General features: G+C 41.6%; 1 protein-coding gene across 4 annotated transcripts in view; it reads left to right on the forward strand.

Annotated features, from left to right (window-relative positions):
- Positions 1 to 15,252, forward strand: part of adcy5 (adenylate cyclase 5) — a 390,458-nt gene that overhangs the window by 303,189 nt on the left and 72,017 nt on the right. For all 4 annotated transcript variants that reach the window (XM_069934774.1, XM_069934775.1, XM_069934776.1 and 1 more), the window contains exons 9-10: positions 1,578 to 1,606; positions 14,005 to 14,152. In XM_069934774.1, coding sequence (XP_069790875.1) covers positions 1,578 to 1,606; positions 14,005 to 14,152 — 177 coding nt within the window. The remainder of the gene's footprint in view (positions 1 to 1,577; positions 1,607 to 14,004; positions 14,153 to 15,252) is intronic.

The raw sequence follows: 15,252 nt of genomic DNA on the forward strand, positions 1-15,252 counted from the left end.
TGAATGGTTGAGCAGGCACGACAAGCCAGATGGCCGACTCCTGCTCCTATTTCTTGTGTACCACAGAGAGCATTCTGAATGGTTGCATTAATGTCCAGTATGGAGGTGCCAATGCACAGATCGGGAAAAACTCCAGAGAGTTGTAAATGTGGCCAGTGCCATCATAGCATTAATCTTGACTCCAATTAAGACATGTACAAGAGGCAATGTTTTAAGAAAGCAGCCTATATCCTCAATGACCCTAACCACCCAGGTCATGCCCTCTTCACACTACTACCATCAGGGTGGAGGTCCAAAAACCTGAAGATGTGTACCCAGCTGCACAAGGACAGCTTCTTCCCCTCTACCATCAGATTCCTGAATGGACAATGAATGACAGACAGTGCCTCACTTTCTCCTGTCTTTTTGCACTATTTATTTATTTTTTAAAAATGTAGTTTATAGTAATATCCCTACTGTAACACTGCTGCAAAGCACTAAATTTTGTGACACTTTCATATCAATAAATTCTGATTCTTCTGAAGCAGAGAACAAGGAAAGAGAGAGAGGTGCTCGAACTAAATAAAACATTTGTTGGATCACAAGCAGAGTGCTTGTGTGTAGTCTGGTCTCCACAATACAGGAAGGGGTGTGTGTGTGTGTGTGTGTATGAAAGATCTTTACTGTGACTCCATCGTATGAAAGGTGGAATCAGAATAAACAGCCCAATTTCCCTTAACATAGAGCTCAGTAACTGGAAAACTGGATTTGGTTATTTCTGGAAGGATTAGAGTGGAGTTAAGAACAAACTCTTTCATCACTGATTGGTGACAGACTTTATACAAAGCACCTGAAGGAAGACTTGAAGACTTGTAGCTAAAACACACTCTGCTGAGGGATCTCAGCATTTTGAGCACCATTCATAGGAGAAGAGGAATGGTGAAGTTTTGAGCTCTGGCACAAAACATTAATCGTTCCCTTTCTCTCACAGATGCTGCTTGACCATTGACTTCCTCCAACAGACTATGTTTCACCTCAGGTTGCAGTATCTGCCATCTCCTGTGTTTCTCAACTTGAAGGCCTTTAACCTGCACATCTATGAACAGAGATCTATGAAGTGGGTTTAAAGTCCATTTTGGGCAGACAGATGCAATGGGCCAAGTGGTCTCCTTTGTGCCATAGGTTTCTGTGTTTTGGATATGACCCACAGGAAAAAGTATCTCAGGGTTGTATGTGATGTCATGGACGTACTCTGACAATAAATTCGAACACTGAACTTTGATGATGTACTTTACAAGAGTGGGAGATGGAACTTGTCCTCAGAGACTCTGATTCATCTTTAATTTGTCTCATCTTTTGTTGTAACAAAAACAGACACTACCAGTAAACGCTCAGCAGTTCAGTCAGTACCTGAGGGGAGGGAAACAGAGCTAACCTTTCATCAATTGAATGTTTCAAGTATTTTTTTTGTTTAAGATTTCTATCTTTGTTAAGTTTTAATTTGCTTCAGTTTATCTTCGCTTGTCATTAGCACACGAATCCAGATGTTCGTCGGTCAACATTAATACGATGTTTTTTCTCTCTCTTCACATTCTCAGGGTATTGTGGACTACATGGCAAAAGACAAGTAAGTCAATGCTTTTTTTCCCCCAAGAATATTTTTACACTATCATCAGATTTTTAAAAAAAATAACCTTTGTAGACCAGTGTTTTGTGTCAAAATATATGTAGAAGTTGTGCATAGATGGATGGTTCATGGATCTTAGGCTCCATTGACTTCTGTATTCACCCCATTAAAAACAATCTGCATGTAACTGAATAGTTTCATACAATAAATGTCCAGCCTATGCTCAGTGTCGAGTTAAGTATTTGCTGGTTGCTCAAGATGTTCTCAGGTTATGTTTTTATAACAGTGATACTCAGCGCAGAAGGAGGCCATTTGCACCATTAGGGTTATTCTGGCTCTTTGATGGAGTAGCCCCACCCTCCTTTTAAAACCTCACAAACTGTAAGTCATTTCTCTTCATTTACTCTTGAAAGCTCCTGAGATATCTGATTCGACCAGACTGTGAGTTCCTCATCTAAACAGCTGCTGCCTCTGTGATCCCTAGCAGTCCTCAGTAAGTTCTCGATGTTCAAACCCCACTCTGGCAAAATGTAAGATTTGCATTTGGTTCACAGCCTGCATTTTTTATTAAATAAATTCGTTGGTTAGTATAACCACTGCAGTTCATTGCTGGCTTACAAACAGGTTCCATTTATACAGTCCCCACCATAACTCAGAAACTACACAAAATCACTCAGTGGTCAGCAATGACCGGATGGGCAGAAAAGACTGTTTCTATGCTGTACTTGTGACTTCTTCATTTTGATGGAGTTATGATGGGGCTGGAATCTGGCTGAAAAGAAGATTTTAGGCTCACTTGTGAATTCTCATTGAATTCTCCCACCTGTTGATCAAGGCCCCCCAAAAAACTTTGCAGATACAGGAAATCTGAACTAAAACCAGCAGACGCTGGGATTACTCAGCAGGTCGGGCGGCACTGTTGGAGAGAGAAACAGAAATTACGATTCATGAAAAAGACCTATTTGAGATCAGAGTTAGTATCATAGAAGCGTTACCATAGACTGGTCCTCAGGACTATGGCAGGTGATTGACCTATAACATTAACTTTGTTTCTCCTTCCACAGGAGTAACTGGGAGAGAATTCAATATTTTTATTCAGTTGCCTGCCTGTATTAGCTTCCACCTCATGAATGGCCCAGGCCTGAAATATTGGTTACCCTCTTCTTCCTATAGATCAGTGGTTCTTAACCATTTTTTTTCCACTCACATACTACCTTATGTAATCTTGACTTACCACAGAGCACCTAAGGCATACGATGCTATGAGATATCAGTGATTTTCAATTTTTTTCTTTCCACTTACATGTTACCTTAAGTAATCCCTATGCCATCAGTGCTCTGTGAGTGGTAAGGGATTGCTTAAGGTGGTAAGTAAGTGGAAAGAAAAAGGCTGAGAACCACTGCTCTAGATGCTATGTGATGTGCTGAATTTCTCTAGCACCTTTATGCATCACGCCCGACCCAGTGTCTGTATTTAATCTCCACCATTATCACTCATCTCCCCCTCTGTACTTTGGTTAGATATTGGTTACCCTTTACTTCCTATAGATCAATGGATCTTAGCCATTTTTTTCCCACCTACATGCCACTTTAAGTAATCTCTATGCCATAAATGCTCTGGCATTAGCAAGGGATTAGTTAAAGTGGGGAAAAAGGTTGAGAACCACCGCTCTAGACCCAATTGTTACTGAAATATTTTGCCTGAGAAAAATTGTCATTGGCCCACAATGTGAGTGGGGGCAAATTCAATTCTAAGTACATGCTCATGAGGGTGACCCTGCCTCTCATTTCCTTTTACTCTACAAACCATTCTCAAATCTTTTAGGACTCTGCTCAACATTTGTAGCCCCCTTCACTGTGAGGCAGTCAAGTTTTGGTTTCTTCCATACTTCTCTCCTACTGACTACATAAAAAACCCCAGAAAAAAGCATTTATGTTACTCGAGGTGAAAAGAAAACAAAGCTTTTATTTCAAGATTCAGGATTTAGAGGGTGCGGATTGGGATAATTTATTTTCTGGGAAGGATGTAACAGATAAATGGAGGATATTCAAAGAGGAAATTTTGAGAGTCCAGAGTCGGTCTGTCCCTGTGAGGATTAAAGAAAAGATTAGAAATTATAAGGAGCCTTGGTTTTCAAGGGATATTGGGAATTTGGTTCAAAGGAAGAGGGATGCTTACAATAGGTGTAGACAGCAGGGAATAAATGAGGTGCTCGAGGAATATAGAGTGCAAAAGAAAATCCTAAGAAAGGAATTAGGAAGGCTAAAAGGTGATACGAGGCTGCTTTGGCAGGCAAGGTAAAAATAAATCCAGAAGGTTTCTGCAGCTACATTAAAAGTGAAAGAATAGTGTTTGATATAATTGAGTCCCTTGAGGATCAGAGGGGTAGGCTATGTGAGAAATCAGAAGAGATGGGGGAAATTTTAAATGATTTCCTTTCTTCAGTATTCACTAAGGAAAGGAATATTGAGCCAGGTGAAGTAAGAAAATCTGGTAGCGAGGTCATGGATAATATACAGGTTAATGAGGAGGTAGTTCTGGCTATTTTAAAGAGACTGAGGGCGGATAAATTTCCAGGTTCTGACAAGATATTCCCTGGACCTTGAGGGAGGTTAGTGTAGAAATAGCGGTGTCTCGGACAGAAATATTTAAAATGTCATTAGCCACGGCAGAGATGCTAGAGGATTATTAGGTAGCTCATGGTTTTCCACTGTTTAAAAAAGACTCTAAAAGTAAATTGGGTAATTATAGGCCTGAAAGTCTGATGTTGGTGGTAGGTAAATTAATGGAGAGTGTTCTTAGGGATAGAATTTACAATTATTTGGATAACCGTGGACTGATTAGGAGTAGTCAACATGGTTTTGTGCGTGGTGAATCTTATCGAATTTTACAAAGAAGGTTGATGAAGGGAAGCTGTGGATGTTGTCTGTGTGGACTTTAGTAAGGCCTTTGACAAGGTTCTGCACAAGAGGTTAGTTAGGAAGGTTGAAGCATTAGCCATTATGTTGAAGTAGTGAAATAGATTCAACAGTGGTTGGATGGGAGATGCCAGAGAGTAGTGGTGGAAAATTGTTTGTCAACTTGGAAGCTGGTGACTAATGGAGTCCCTCAGGGATCAGTACTGGGTCCATTGCTGTTTGTCATATATATTAATGATCTGGATGAGATAGGGCGGTAAACTGGATTAGTAAGTAATTGAGATGATACTAAGATTGTGGACGGCGAGGAAAGTTTTCGAAGTTTGCAGTGGGATACAGGCCAGTTAGAAGAGTGGGCTGAAAGATGGCAGATGGAGTTTAATACTAATAAGTGTGAGGTGCTACATTTTGTAGGAAATATCAGCAAAGGTTATAAATGTGAAATGGTAGATAATTGAGTGCAGTAGAACAAAAGTATTTAGGAATTCTGGTACATAATTCCCTGAAGTGGAGTCGCATGTCAATAGGGTGGTGAAGAAAGCTTGGCATGTTGGCCTTCATAAATCAGAGTATTGAGTACAGGAGTTGGGATGTCATGTTGAAGATGTAAAAGGCATTGGTAAAGCCAAATTTGGAACAATGTGTGCAGTTTTGGTCGCCGAATTATAGGAAGGACATCAACAAAATGGAAAGAGTGCCCAGAAAATTTACAAGAATATTGTCTGGGTTTCAGTGTGTTACAGGGAAAGGATAAACAGGGCAGGACTTTACTCCCTGGAGTGTAGAAGATTGAGGGGTGATTTGATAGAACTATTTAAAATTATGAGGGGGACAGATAGAGTAAAAGGCTTTTTTCATTGAGAGTGGGGGAGATTCAAACAAAAGGACATGAATTGAGATTGAAAGGGGAAAAGTATTGGGGAAACTTGAGGGGAAATTTCTCCACTCAAGAGGGTGGTGGGAGTGTGGAACGAGCTTCCGGCTAAAGTGATAGATGTGGGCTCGATGTTAATATTTAAGGAAAAATTGGATAGGTATATGAATGAGAGGGATATGGAAGATTATGGGATGGGTGCGGGTCATTGGGACTAGGTGGGGAAGGTGTTGGCATGGACTCGAAGGGCCGAATTAGCCTGTTTCTCTGCTGTAATTGTTATATGGTTATGGTTATTCATTTTTTATAAATCAGAATATGTGATATTACACAAATTTCCTTTAGTCTACTGTAAACCAAAGATTCTCGATCAGCAAAAATTTTCCAGCAGTACTCACAGCCAGAGAAAGAGAAGTCTCCGCTGGTTTTACTTAAATGTGCTGTGGCCCCTGGGGGGTAGTGTAAGGCCCCTATTGAGAATGGCTACCTTTTACCACAGTAGTGCAGAGGCACTGCCTTGCATCCCAGGTTCGATCCCTACCTCCAATGCAGTCTGTACACCTTCTCCCTGTGACTGCATGGGTTTCTTTCCTCCCCCCCACCCAGGTGCTCCAGTTTCCTCCCACATCTGGAAGACATGCTGGCTGGTAGGTTATTTGGCCACAGTAAATTACTCCCCAGTTGGGGGAGGGGGAGGGGCGCAGGAGAATGGATGGTGAGGGAGTGTTAATAGTATGAGAGAGAACATAAGTTACCGAAGAATGCAAGGGGATGGGATTGATGGAATTTCTCTGAAAGCTAATATGTTGATGGGCTGAATGGTCTCCTGATTACTGTTCATTGAAAAGTGTACAAATCAGCACCATCTGTACAGAGTTTGTACATTATCTCCATGATCTGCGTGGGTCTTTCCTGGGTGTCCAATTTCCTCCCACCCTCCAAAATCATACAGTTTGTAAATTAATTGGGTGAAACATTGCAGTAAAACAAACCAAAATGCTGGAGGAACTCAGCTGGTCTTTTCAGCGTCCATAGAGGCAAAGATATATTGCTGACATTTTTGGGCTGAGTCCTTCTTCAAAGAATGTCAGAAGCAGGAAATCTCAGAATTCAGATAATGCTGGCTGCTGGGAGGAAATTCAAACCAACAAAAGGTGTTAATTGGATATGATGGGGCATGAGATAAGAATTTATCATGTTTTATCATGATGGAATGGAGAGACAGAGATAGGGGAATGTGATGGCGGGGTGGAGGGGAGAAGTGAGGGAGGTGGAGTTTAACGAAAGCCAGAGAAGTCTATATTAATGGTATCCGATTCGAGGGTGCCCAGTCAGAAGATGAGGTGTTCCTCTAGTTTGCGGCTGGTCTCAGTCTGGCAGTGCATGAGACCATGGACAGACATGTCTGCAAGGGAATGGGAAGGGAAAGTTAATTAGGTGGCACAGGTTTCATGGGCTGGAAAGCCTTCAAACGTGTTATATCGATAAAATTAAAATTTAAAATGTACAGACGCACTGACTGCAATGGCTGTTTCTCACAGTTCACATGACACAGAGGAGAAAATGCTCCCAGCTCTGTGCAATGACTTACTAATGCACCAGCCCTTGGCAGTGAGCTGGCAGTTATCTGATATCTTTGATCTTTATTTGCTTCTCCAAACCTCAGTAACAGGAGCACATGTACAGGTGTGATTGGCACAGATTCAGGATGTGACCAAAAACTTTATAGCCAATTGCTTCTGAAGTCACGTCACTGTTGCATAGAGTTTAACAGGGTCTCAGGAACAGCAAAGCAATAAAGTGTCAGGACACAAAGATTGTTGCAAACATCCTCAACGTGGATTTGAAATGAAGAAAAATAGGGACCATGTGACCCTTTAAGCCTGCTCCATCATTCAGAACAATCATGGTTGATACTCTATCTCAATTTTATAGTCGTAGATCAGAATAGCACAAGCATAGGCCCTTCGGCCCACATGTCTGTGCCGAACATGATGTCCTCTTAGTAATTCTGCTGACCAGCATTTCCTTGCCACAGTTATTCAAGTGCTTGTAAAGATACATGTTCTTGATACTGCCCCCTCACCCCTTCCTGAAGCTCCCAGCAGTCATTTAGACTCAGAGTAGTTTACTGTCACCAATTAACCCGTCGAATATCACATCTGTGGGAGGAGTGGATCACCCAAGTGAATGACGCACAGTCAGAAAAAGAACATGGAGACTCCAGGGGGACAGCAGTGGGGAAACCAATGAGCCTGGGTCACTAGGGCTGCATACACCCTGTGCCTTTCATCATTTTTTTAAACAGCAGTTCCCACCAAATGCTACACCTCCAATATCATATACACTCCTCGTATTATTAAAAAATCCACACCGCATCCCACGCTTATTTTAAAAGCAATTGATCCCCTTTATTGATTGGTCAGGAGAACACAGAATGGCAGGCACTTGGACCTCTCGGACCCTGCAGTAAAAGTGGATAGTAGCACACTAACTCACCAACTGAGTGGCTGGTGAATTATTCCAGGAAGAATCAGCCAATTCAAGAGGAACTTTGAGGCAACCTATTAGAGTGGGTGGGTCAAGAACAAAAGTTTGCAGAAGCTCTGGAGTTGTACGCAGAATTAATTCTCATATTTTCAAATCAAATTCTAAAGCAGATCCATTGCCTGAATGCACATTGTAATCTAATAGTTAGTCATTTTCCATTTCATTCTGCACCACATGAGCATAATCCACTTTGTTCAAACGTAACCTTGCAACTCTGTAATACATTGCGTGCTCACCTCTGATCCACGTCGAAACGGTTCCAAGTTAAACAGCCCTGCAACTGGAATGTGCCAGTGATTAAGTATTTGGCATACTTTGTATTTCCTTGTGACACCATTTTGGCCCATGATGCCAGCTTGTCAGCACAATCCCATTCCCAAAGAGTAACGAGTTTATTAACATAGAACAGTACAAGCCCTTCGGCCCACAATGTTGTGCTGACCTTTAGACCCTGCCTCTCACATCACCCTGCACTTTAAATTTCTCCATATGCTTGTCCAGTAGTCTCTTGAAATTCATCAAAGTACCTGCTCCACCACTGACCCAGGTAGTTCATTCCATGCACCAACCACTCTCTGGGTAAAAACCTTCCTCTAACATCTCCCTTGACCTTCACACCCATTACCTTAAAGCCATGCCCTCTTGTATTGAGCAGTGGTGCCCTGGGAAGGAGGTGCTGGTTGTCAACTCTATTCCTCTTAATATCTTCTATACCTCTTATCATGTCACCTCTCATCCTCCTCTCTAAAGAGTAAATACCTAGCTCCCTTAATCTCTGTTTATAATGCATGCTCTCTAAAACAGGTATCATCCTGGTAAATCTTCTCTGCACCCTTTCCTACGCTTCTATATCTTTCCTATAATGAGGTGACCAGAACTGGACACAGTACTCCAAGTATGGTCTAGCCAGAGTTTTGTACAATGTACAATGCACAAAAGTTCTCACTGGCTGCTGCCACACAGGTACATAAGAAACACCACTACAGTAGGAGACATTAAATTGCCAAAATACTCAGAGGTAGGAAAAGAGAAAATGAATGTAAAAGACTTGAGGAACTGAGTTACAGGGAAAGGTTGAACAGGTTAGGACTTTATTTTTCTTGGAGGTTGAGACCAGTTTAAGTTGAAGTTTAAAGACTGAGAATAGAGCAATAAAACAAAGGTTACGAATCAACCTTTATTATCATGAAATACTCCAGAATATTGCACAAGAATATTTATCAAACTGAAAACTTATCAGCTAGCTTCATTGCCAAAGTTTTTTAAAAAATTCTGGGGGGGAACGTTTCAGGCAGCATCTGTGGGGGGAGAAATATTGTCGACGTTTCAGGTCGAGAGACAAATCAGGACATCATCTCAACCCTAGCCGTCGTCCATTCCTTCACCCTCTGCAGATGCTGCCTGGCTTGCTATGGTCCTCCTTCAGGTTGTTTTTTTTTGCTCCATGTGCCAGTATCTGCAGTCCCTTGGTGACCCGACAACAGAGAAAATCTTGGGTCAAAGAGGTAGCCCAAAGTTTGGTCAAAGAGAGAGGTTTTATGGGGCTAATTAAAGAGAGACACCAAGGCAAAAATGTTCAGGAAGTTAATTCCAGAGGTTAGAGTTTCATCGGCTGAAGCCATGGGAGAAGAAAGAATCAAGAGGACATTTCTTATCCATTTTACAGCTTTGGCCTCAGAGCGCCCTCTGCTGCCCACTGCAGCCATACTCAGGATGAGATGAGAGTTGATCTATAAGATTGAGAGTGCAGAGAAAATTTACAATGATATTACCAAGACTCGAGAGGAGCTGACTTACAGGGAAAGGTTAAATAGGTGAGAACTTGATTCTTTCTGCGAGTGTCAGAGAATGAGGGGAGATTTGATAAAGGTACCATATACAAAATTATGGGGGGGTGTAGATAAATCCAAGCAGTCTTTTTCAACTGAGGTTAAGTGAGGCAAAAACTAGAGGACATGGGTTAAGGGTGAAAGGAGAAATCTTTAAAGGGAACATTTAGAGAGAATGTCTTCACATAGAGAGTGGTGGGAGTGTGGAACAAGCTGCCAGCTGAAGTGAAAAATGTGAGCTCGATTTTAACATGTAAAAAAAATTTGGATAGGTACCTGGATGGGAGGGGTATGGTGGGATATGGTCCAGATGAAAGATGATGGGGCTAGGCGGATGAATGGACTCGGGCCAAAGGGCCTATCCAATGATACATAAGTACAATTAAAAACACAATACTAGAGACTCAGCTGGTCGAAAAGTACACTTTATATAGCAAAGATAAAGATACTTAATGTTTTGGGCTTGGGCCTTCAAGGTAGCCTTGATGAAGGGCTCAAGCGTGAAAAATTGGTTATGTATCTTTACCTTTGCTACATAAAGTACCTGCCGAGTTTCTCCAGCATTGTATTTTTACTTCATCCCAGATGTCTGCAGATCTTTGTGTATTACTTACATTCCTCCTGTGGCGGGGTGACCAGAAAAGTGGGAAATTACCAGACTAGAAAAAAATTCCATTCTATTGTCCTGGCTGTGATAAGGGTGAGACATGAAGATGAATTGAGATAAAGAACCAGTTATGTTACTTTTGGATGATCATCCATCTGTACATCTCCCTTGCTCTTTCTTTCAAAAATGTTTTCTCATGCAAGAAAATGCTCTATCTCCAATAAGGTGTTATCTTTCTCAAAGGACTTGCAGCTTTATGTTATGGGAATCAATGGTCTGGTCACACGAGTTCAAATCCCATCATGGGAATTAAAACCATTAACAAATTACAGTCAGAATATAAAAGCCATAATTTCAACTGAATTGTTAACTGATGAGAATCGAGATACGTAGAGTAGTACAGCACAGTACAGACCCTTCAGCCCACAATGTTATTCTAACCTATATAAAGCTACTCCATAGCAACCTAATTTTTCCCTACTTCACATCCACAACCCTCAATTTTTCTTACATCCCTGTGACTATCTAAGAGCCATTTGAATGCCTCTATTGTACCAGTCTCCACCACCATCTCAGCAATACATTCCAGGCAACAGCTGCTCTCTGCGTAAAAAATTCCATTCTATCGCCTGGCTGTGATAAGGGTGCGACAGGAAGATAAATTGAGATAAAGAACCAGTTTCGTTACTTTTGGATGATCATCTATCTGTACATCTCCCTTGCTCTTTCTTTCAGAAGTGTTTTCTCATGCAAGAAAATGCACTATCTCCAACAAGGTGTTATCTTTCTCAAAGCTTTATGACATCTCCCCTGAACCTTCCTCCACTCACCTTAAACAAATGGCGTTCAAATCAGGCACTGTGTATAAGAAGTTTGTACATTCTCTCCATGTCTGCGTGGATTTCATTCGAGTACTTGGGTTTCCTCCCACCCTTCAAAACATATCAGGGGATGTAGGTCAAGAAGTAAAACATGAAAATCTGTAGACACTGTGGTTGAAGCAAAAACACAAAGCTGGAGAAACTCAGCAGGTCAAACAGTGTCCTTGATACAACAAAGATAAAGATACATAACCGACATTTCGGGCTTGAGCTCTTCATCAAGGTATTTTTCAAGGGGTTGTAGGTCAATTGGGTGTAATTGGCGGCACGGACTTTTGGGCCGAATGCACCTATTATGCACCCTGTATGTCTAAATTTAATCTTAAACATTTTAAATTTAAATTTAAATTTAAATCGAATCACCATGATGTTGTAAACTGGAACAGCCTAGCAAGCTACTAACTTCAGGAGCATTGAAGGATAAGATCACTTCTCCTGACTGAATTGCAAAAGAACATTGAGGTAGGCCAGTGATTCTCAACTTTTGTAAGACTCTGCCCAAAGTTTATGGGCCCCTTCCTTGTCAAGCATCATTTACCTTGAAGAAGGGCTCAGGCCCAAAACGTCAGTTATGTATCTTTTCCTGCTATGGTCGCTGTGAGACCTGCTGAGTTCCTCCAACATTCCTGTGTGTTTTATGACTGATTTTGTCCGTAGTACCCCTGCAGCTGGGAGGTGGGAGATCCTCACTTTCCACCCTTTTCCCAAACTTTGTTAGAGCCTTGAACTATTCATTATAAAAGAGCAGGAGATGGCCATCTAGCCCATCTGAATCTGCACTGCCATTCAATAAGATCATGGCTGATCTTACCCACATGTTCCCCGTAGCCCTTAATTACCCTATTATCCAAAAATCAATTTATCCATGTCTTACATATATTTAATGAGGTGGACTTTACCTGCTTCGTTAGGAATAGAATTCTACAGATTCTCCACTCTCTGTGAGAAGTAGACCCTCCTTGTCTCTTCAGTCCACTCCCCTGGTTCTTGAGGCTTTATCCCCCTGGGTCTAGTCTAACCTGCCAGTGGAAACAACCTCCCTGTTCCTATTTTATCTTTCATAATTTTAAACTCACACTTCTAAACGTCAAGCTACTTATGACCTGATACTTTCATTCACAGAATCACTCTGGTGAACCTTCTCTGCCTCACCTCCAAAGCCAGCACAGTAAAACCCCTAGTATCCAGCAGCTATAGGGACTGGTAGATGCTGGATAGGTAACTAATACACCTGCATTAAGAATAAACAGTTTAAAAGACAAAAGGATGCAAAATGTAAAGTAACTTGAGAAAAATCATTATTGTGGACCTTAATTATGTAACCAATGAACCGATCCATTTCCCCCCAATTTAGTCAGGTAATTTCCGTAACTTACAAAATTTACATTTGAACCCCGGTTATTGGCGCTGTGACAGCATTGCCCTAACCATGCCGCCATCATAATTAACCCCCCCCTCCCCTCCCCCAAGTTTACAGATAAAGCCTTAATAATATACTAATAAAGATAAAGACTTACTCGACAGGAATAGGGAGACACTAGGAGAGACGCCCCAGCAGCAAGCAACCTCGGTTGGCTCTTCATCCTGGGCGATGCTATTTTATTCCAACATAACTTTTTAAAAACCTTATTCAAACAGCTGCTGCAGGTGGGGGACGACTGGACGCTCTGCTGACTGAATGTTTGTTCCCATCTTCACCAGAGAATATTTACTTTTCCAAATTTAACCTTATTTCAATTTTCTTTTAAATTTATTTCATGAAATTTTTGCCAGTTGCTTGGGATTGCCGGTTGCTTGAATTACGGATAACAGGGATTTTACTGTATATCCTTTCCCAAGTAAAGAGACCAGGACACCAAATAGTTGGTGCATTTTTATTAATTAGAATATCTACCCCTCATGCCTTTGAGCCAAAAGAAGATGATATTATTTGTCCCACCCATCCTCTTTTTAATTTATCATGTTTCAATTTGTTAAGATGTGTTTCCTGCAAAAAGATTATATCCATTTTTAATTTCTTTAAGTATGCCAAGACCCTCTTCCTCTTCACCCGTTAATATTAAGACTAATAAATTTATTGTTTTAACAATACCATTTTTCACACAAATACTGTATAACAATAAAACATTTCCAATTTTCTAAATACTGTCATAACATTTCCCTTTTAAGAGACATTTCCAATACGTACATTTCCCCTTTAAGAAACACACACACACACACACACACACACACACACACACACACACACACACACACACACACACACACACTCACACACACACACACACACACACACCCTAGATCTTACGGTGACACTGGCCAACAGTATACGGAAGCCCACAAAATAAGCCCCTGGATTCTTCCAAAGAAGAAACCCTCCCTTTAGTGCCATCTTTTAAAACTGCTCCTCTCCCGGCACCATCTTCCCCCCCAAATCGGAGTTCCCACCTTGCTACTTTTTTTACCATTCTTCTATCTTTTCAGAGCTCTCCATATAAACCACAATTGTTTTTCTTTTAATAGTGAAACCCCAGTACCTTGTTCATTTGCAACAGAACCCTCCTGTTCTTAAAATCAATCCTTCTGGCCTTGAAAGCCAATATCCAACTGGCCTTCTTGATCACCCGCTGCACCAGCAAACTTTTGCAATTCATGCACAAGAATTTCCCACGTCTCTCTGGGCAACAGACCTTCCCTATTGATCAGTTGGTGGATTTTTCTTTTTGTACTCTCCTGTAGTAGAAGCATTCAAGAGAACATGAACCCGGAGGAGGAAGTGGACGAGTTTCTGGGACGAGCCATTGATGCAAGAAGCATAGATCGCCTGCGTTCTGAACATGTGCGGAAGTTTCTACTGACTTTCAGGAAACCGGAGTTGGAGAAGAAGGTGAGTGTTGGCATGCGGTCCTCACCCCAGGCCACCCACGGGGCTGGGGCTACACACGAGCTGAAGCTCCCTTTCCTCACACTGTGGTTCTGTTTCATTCTTGGTCATAACTACAAACACCTGACTGCCGACAGTTCCAGAGACAGCACCCCTCACATTGATGCATCTGAGCACAATGGGACATTTGACTGTTTGAATCTCTCTACTTCCCCATCACCTCTCTGTCAAGATCATGGAGTTATTTATACCTACCGTCTTCCCCATCTACATACAGTCCTCGAGTTATACAGCAAAAGAACAGGTCCTTTGGTCCAACATACATGCCAACCAGGTTAGTCCATTTGCCTGCATTCGACACTTTTAACCTTTCCCATCCATGTAAGACCAAATGACGTAGGAGTTACCTGAAACTAGAATTTCAATGTTCATGCCTGAGCACCACTAAGCTATTCAGCCCATTGAGTCTACCCCACTATTTAATCATGAGCATGAACCGATCCATTTCCCCCCAATGCCCGATCTTCTCCCAATAACTTTTGATGACCTGGCTAATCAAGAACTTATCAATATCTGCCTTAAATACACCCAATGACCTGGCATCTACAACCACCTGTGGCAACAAATTCCACAGATTCACCACCCTCTGGCTGAAGAAATTTGTCCACATCTCCATTCTAAGCAGACACCTTTCAATCCGGATGTGTCCTCTTGTTCTTGACACTCCCATCATGGGAAGCAACCTTTCTACATCTACTCCATCCACATCTTTTACCATTCAAAATGTTTCACTGAGATGCCCTGTCATTTTCCTAAATTCCACTTGCCAAGAGCTGTCAAATGCTCCTTGAATGTAATGTACCTCTCTAAGATGTGGCATTTGCCTACATGAGATCTGTTAGAAGGGCAGAGCCGGAGCATGGCCATGCTAAGGAGCTGAGCAGGTGTGCCTTGAAAGATCTCTCCACAAAAAGTATTAAAAGGATGGTTAGAAAGCTCAAAACCAGAATTTTAGTGTCAAAAATAAATAAAACTAGTGCTAAACGACCAAGGCAACCAAAAGCAAAAACAAGAAGCAACAGCTCAGCCAGAAACAATGAGTC

This window comes from Narcine bancroftii, chromosome 4 (genome assembly GCF_036971445.1).
Source record: "Narcine bancroftii isolate sNarBan1 chromosome 4, sNarBan1.hap1, whole genome shotgun sequence".
Classification (NCBI taxonomy): domain Eukaryota; kingdom Metazoa; phylum Chordata; class Chondrichthyes; order Torpediniformes; family Narcinidae; genus Narcine; species Narcine bancroftii.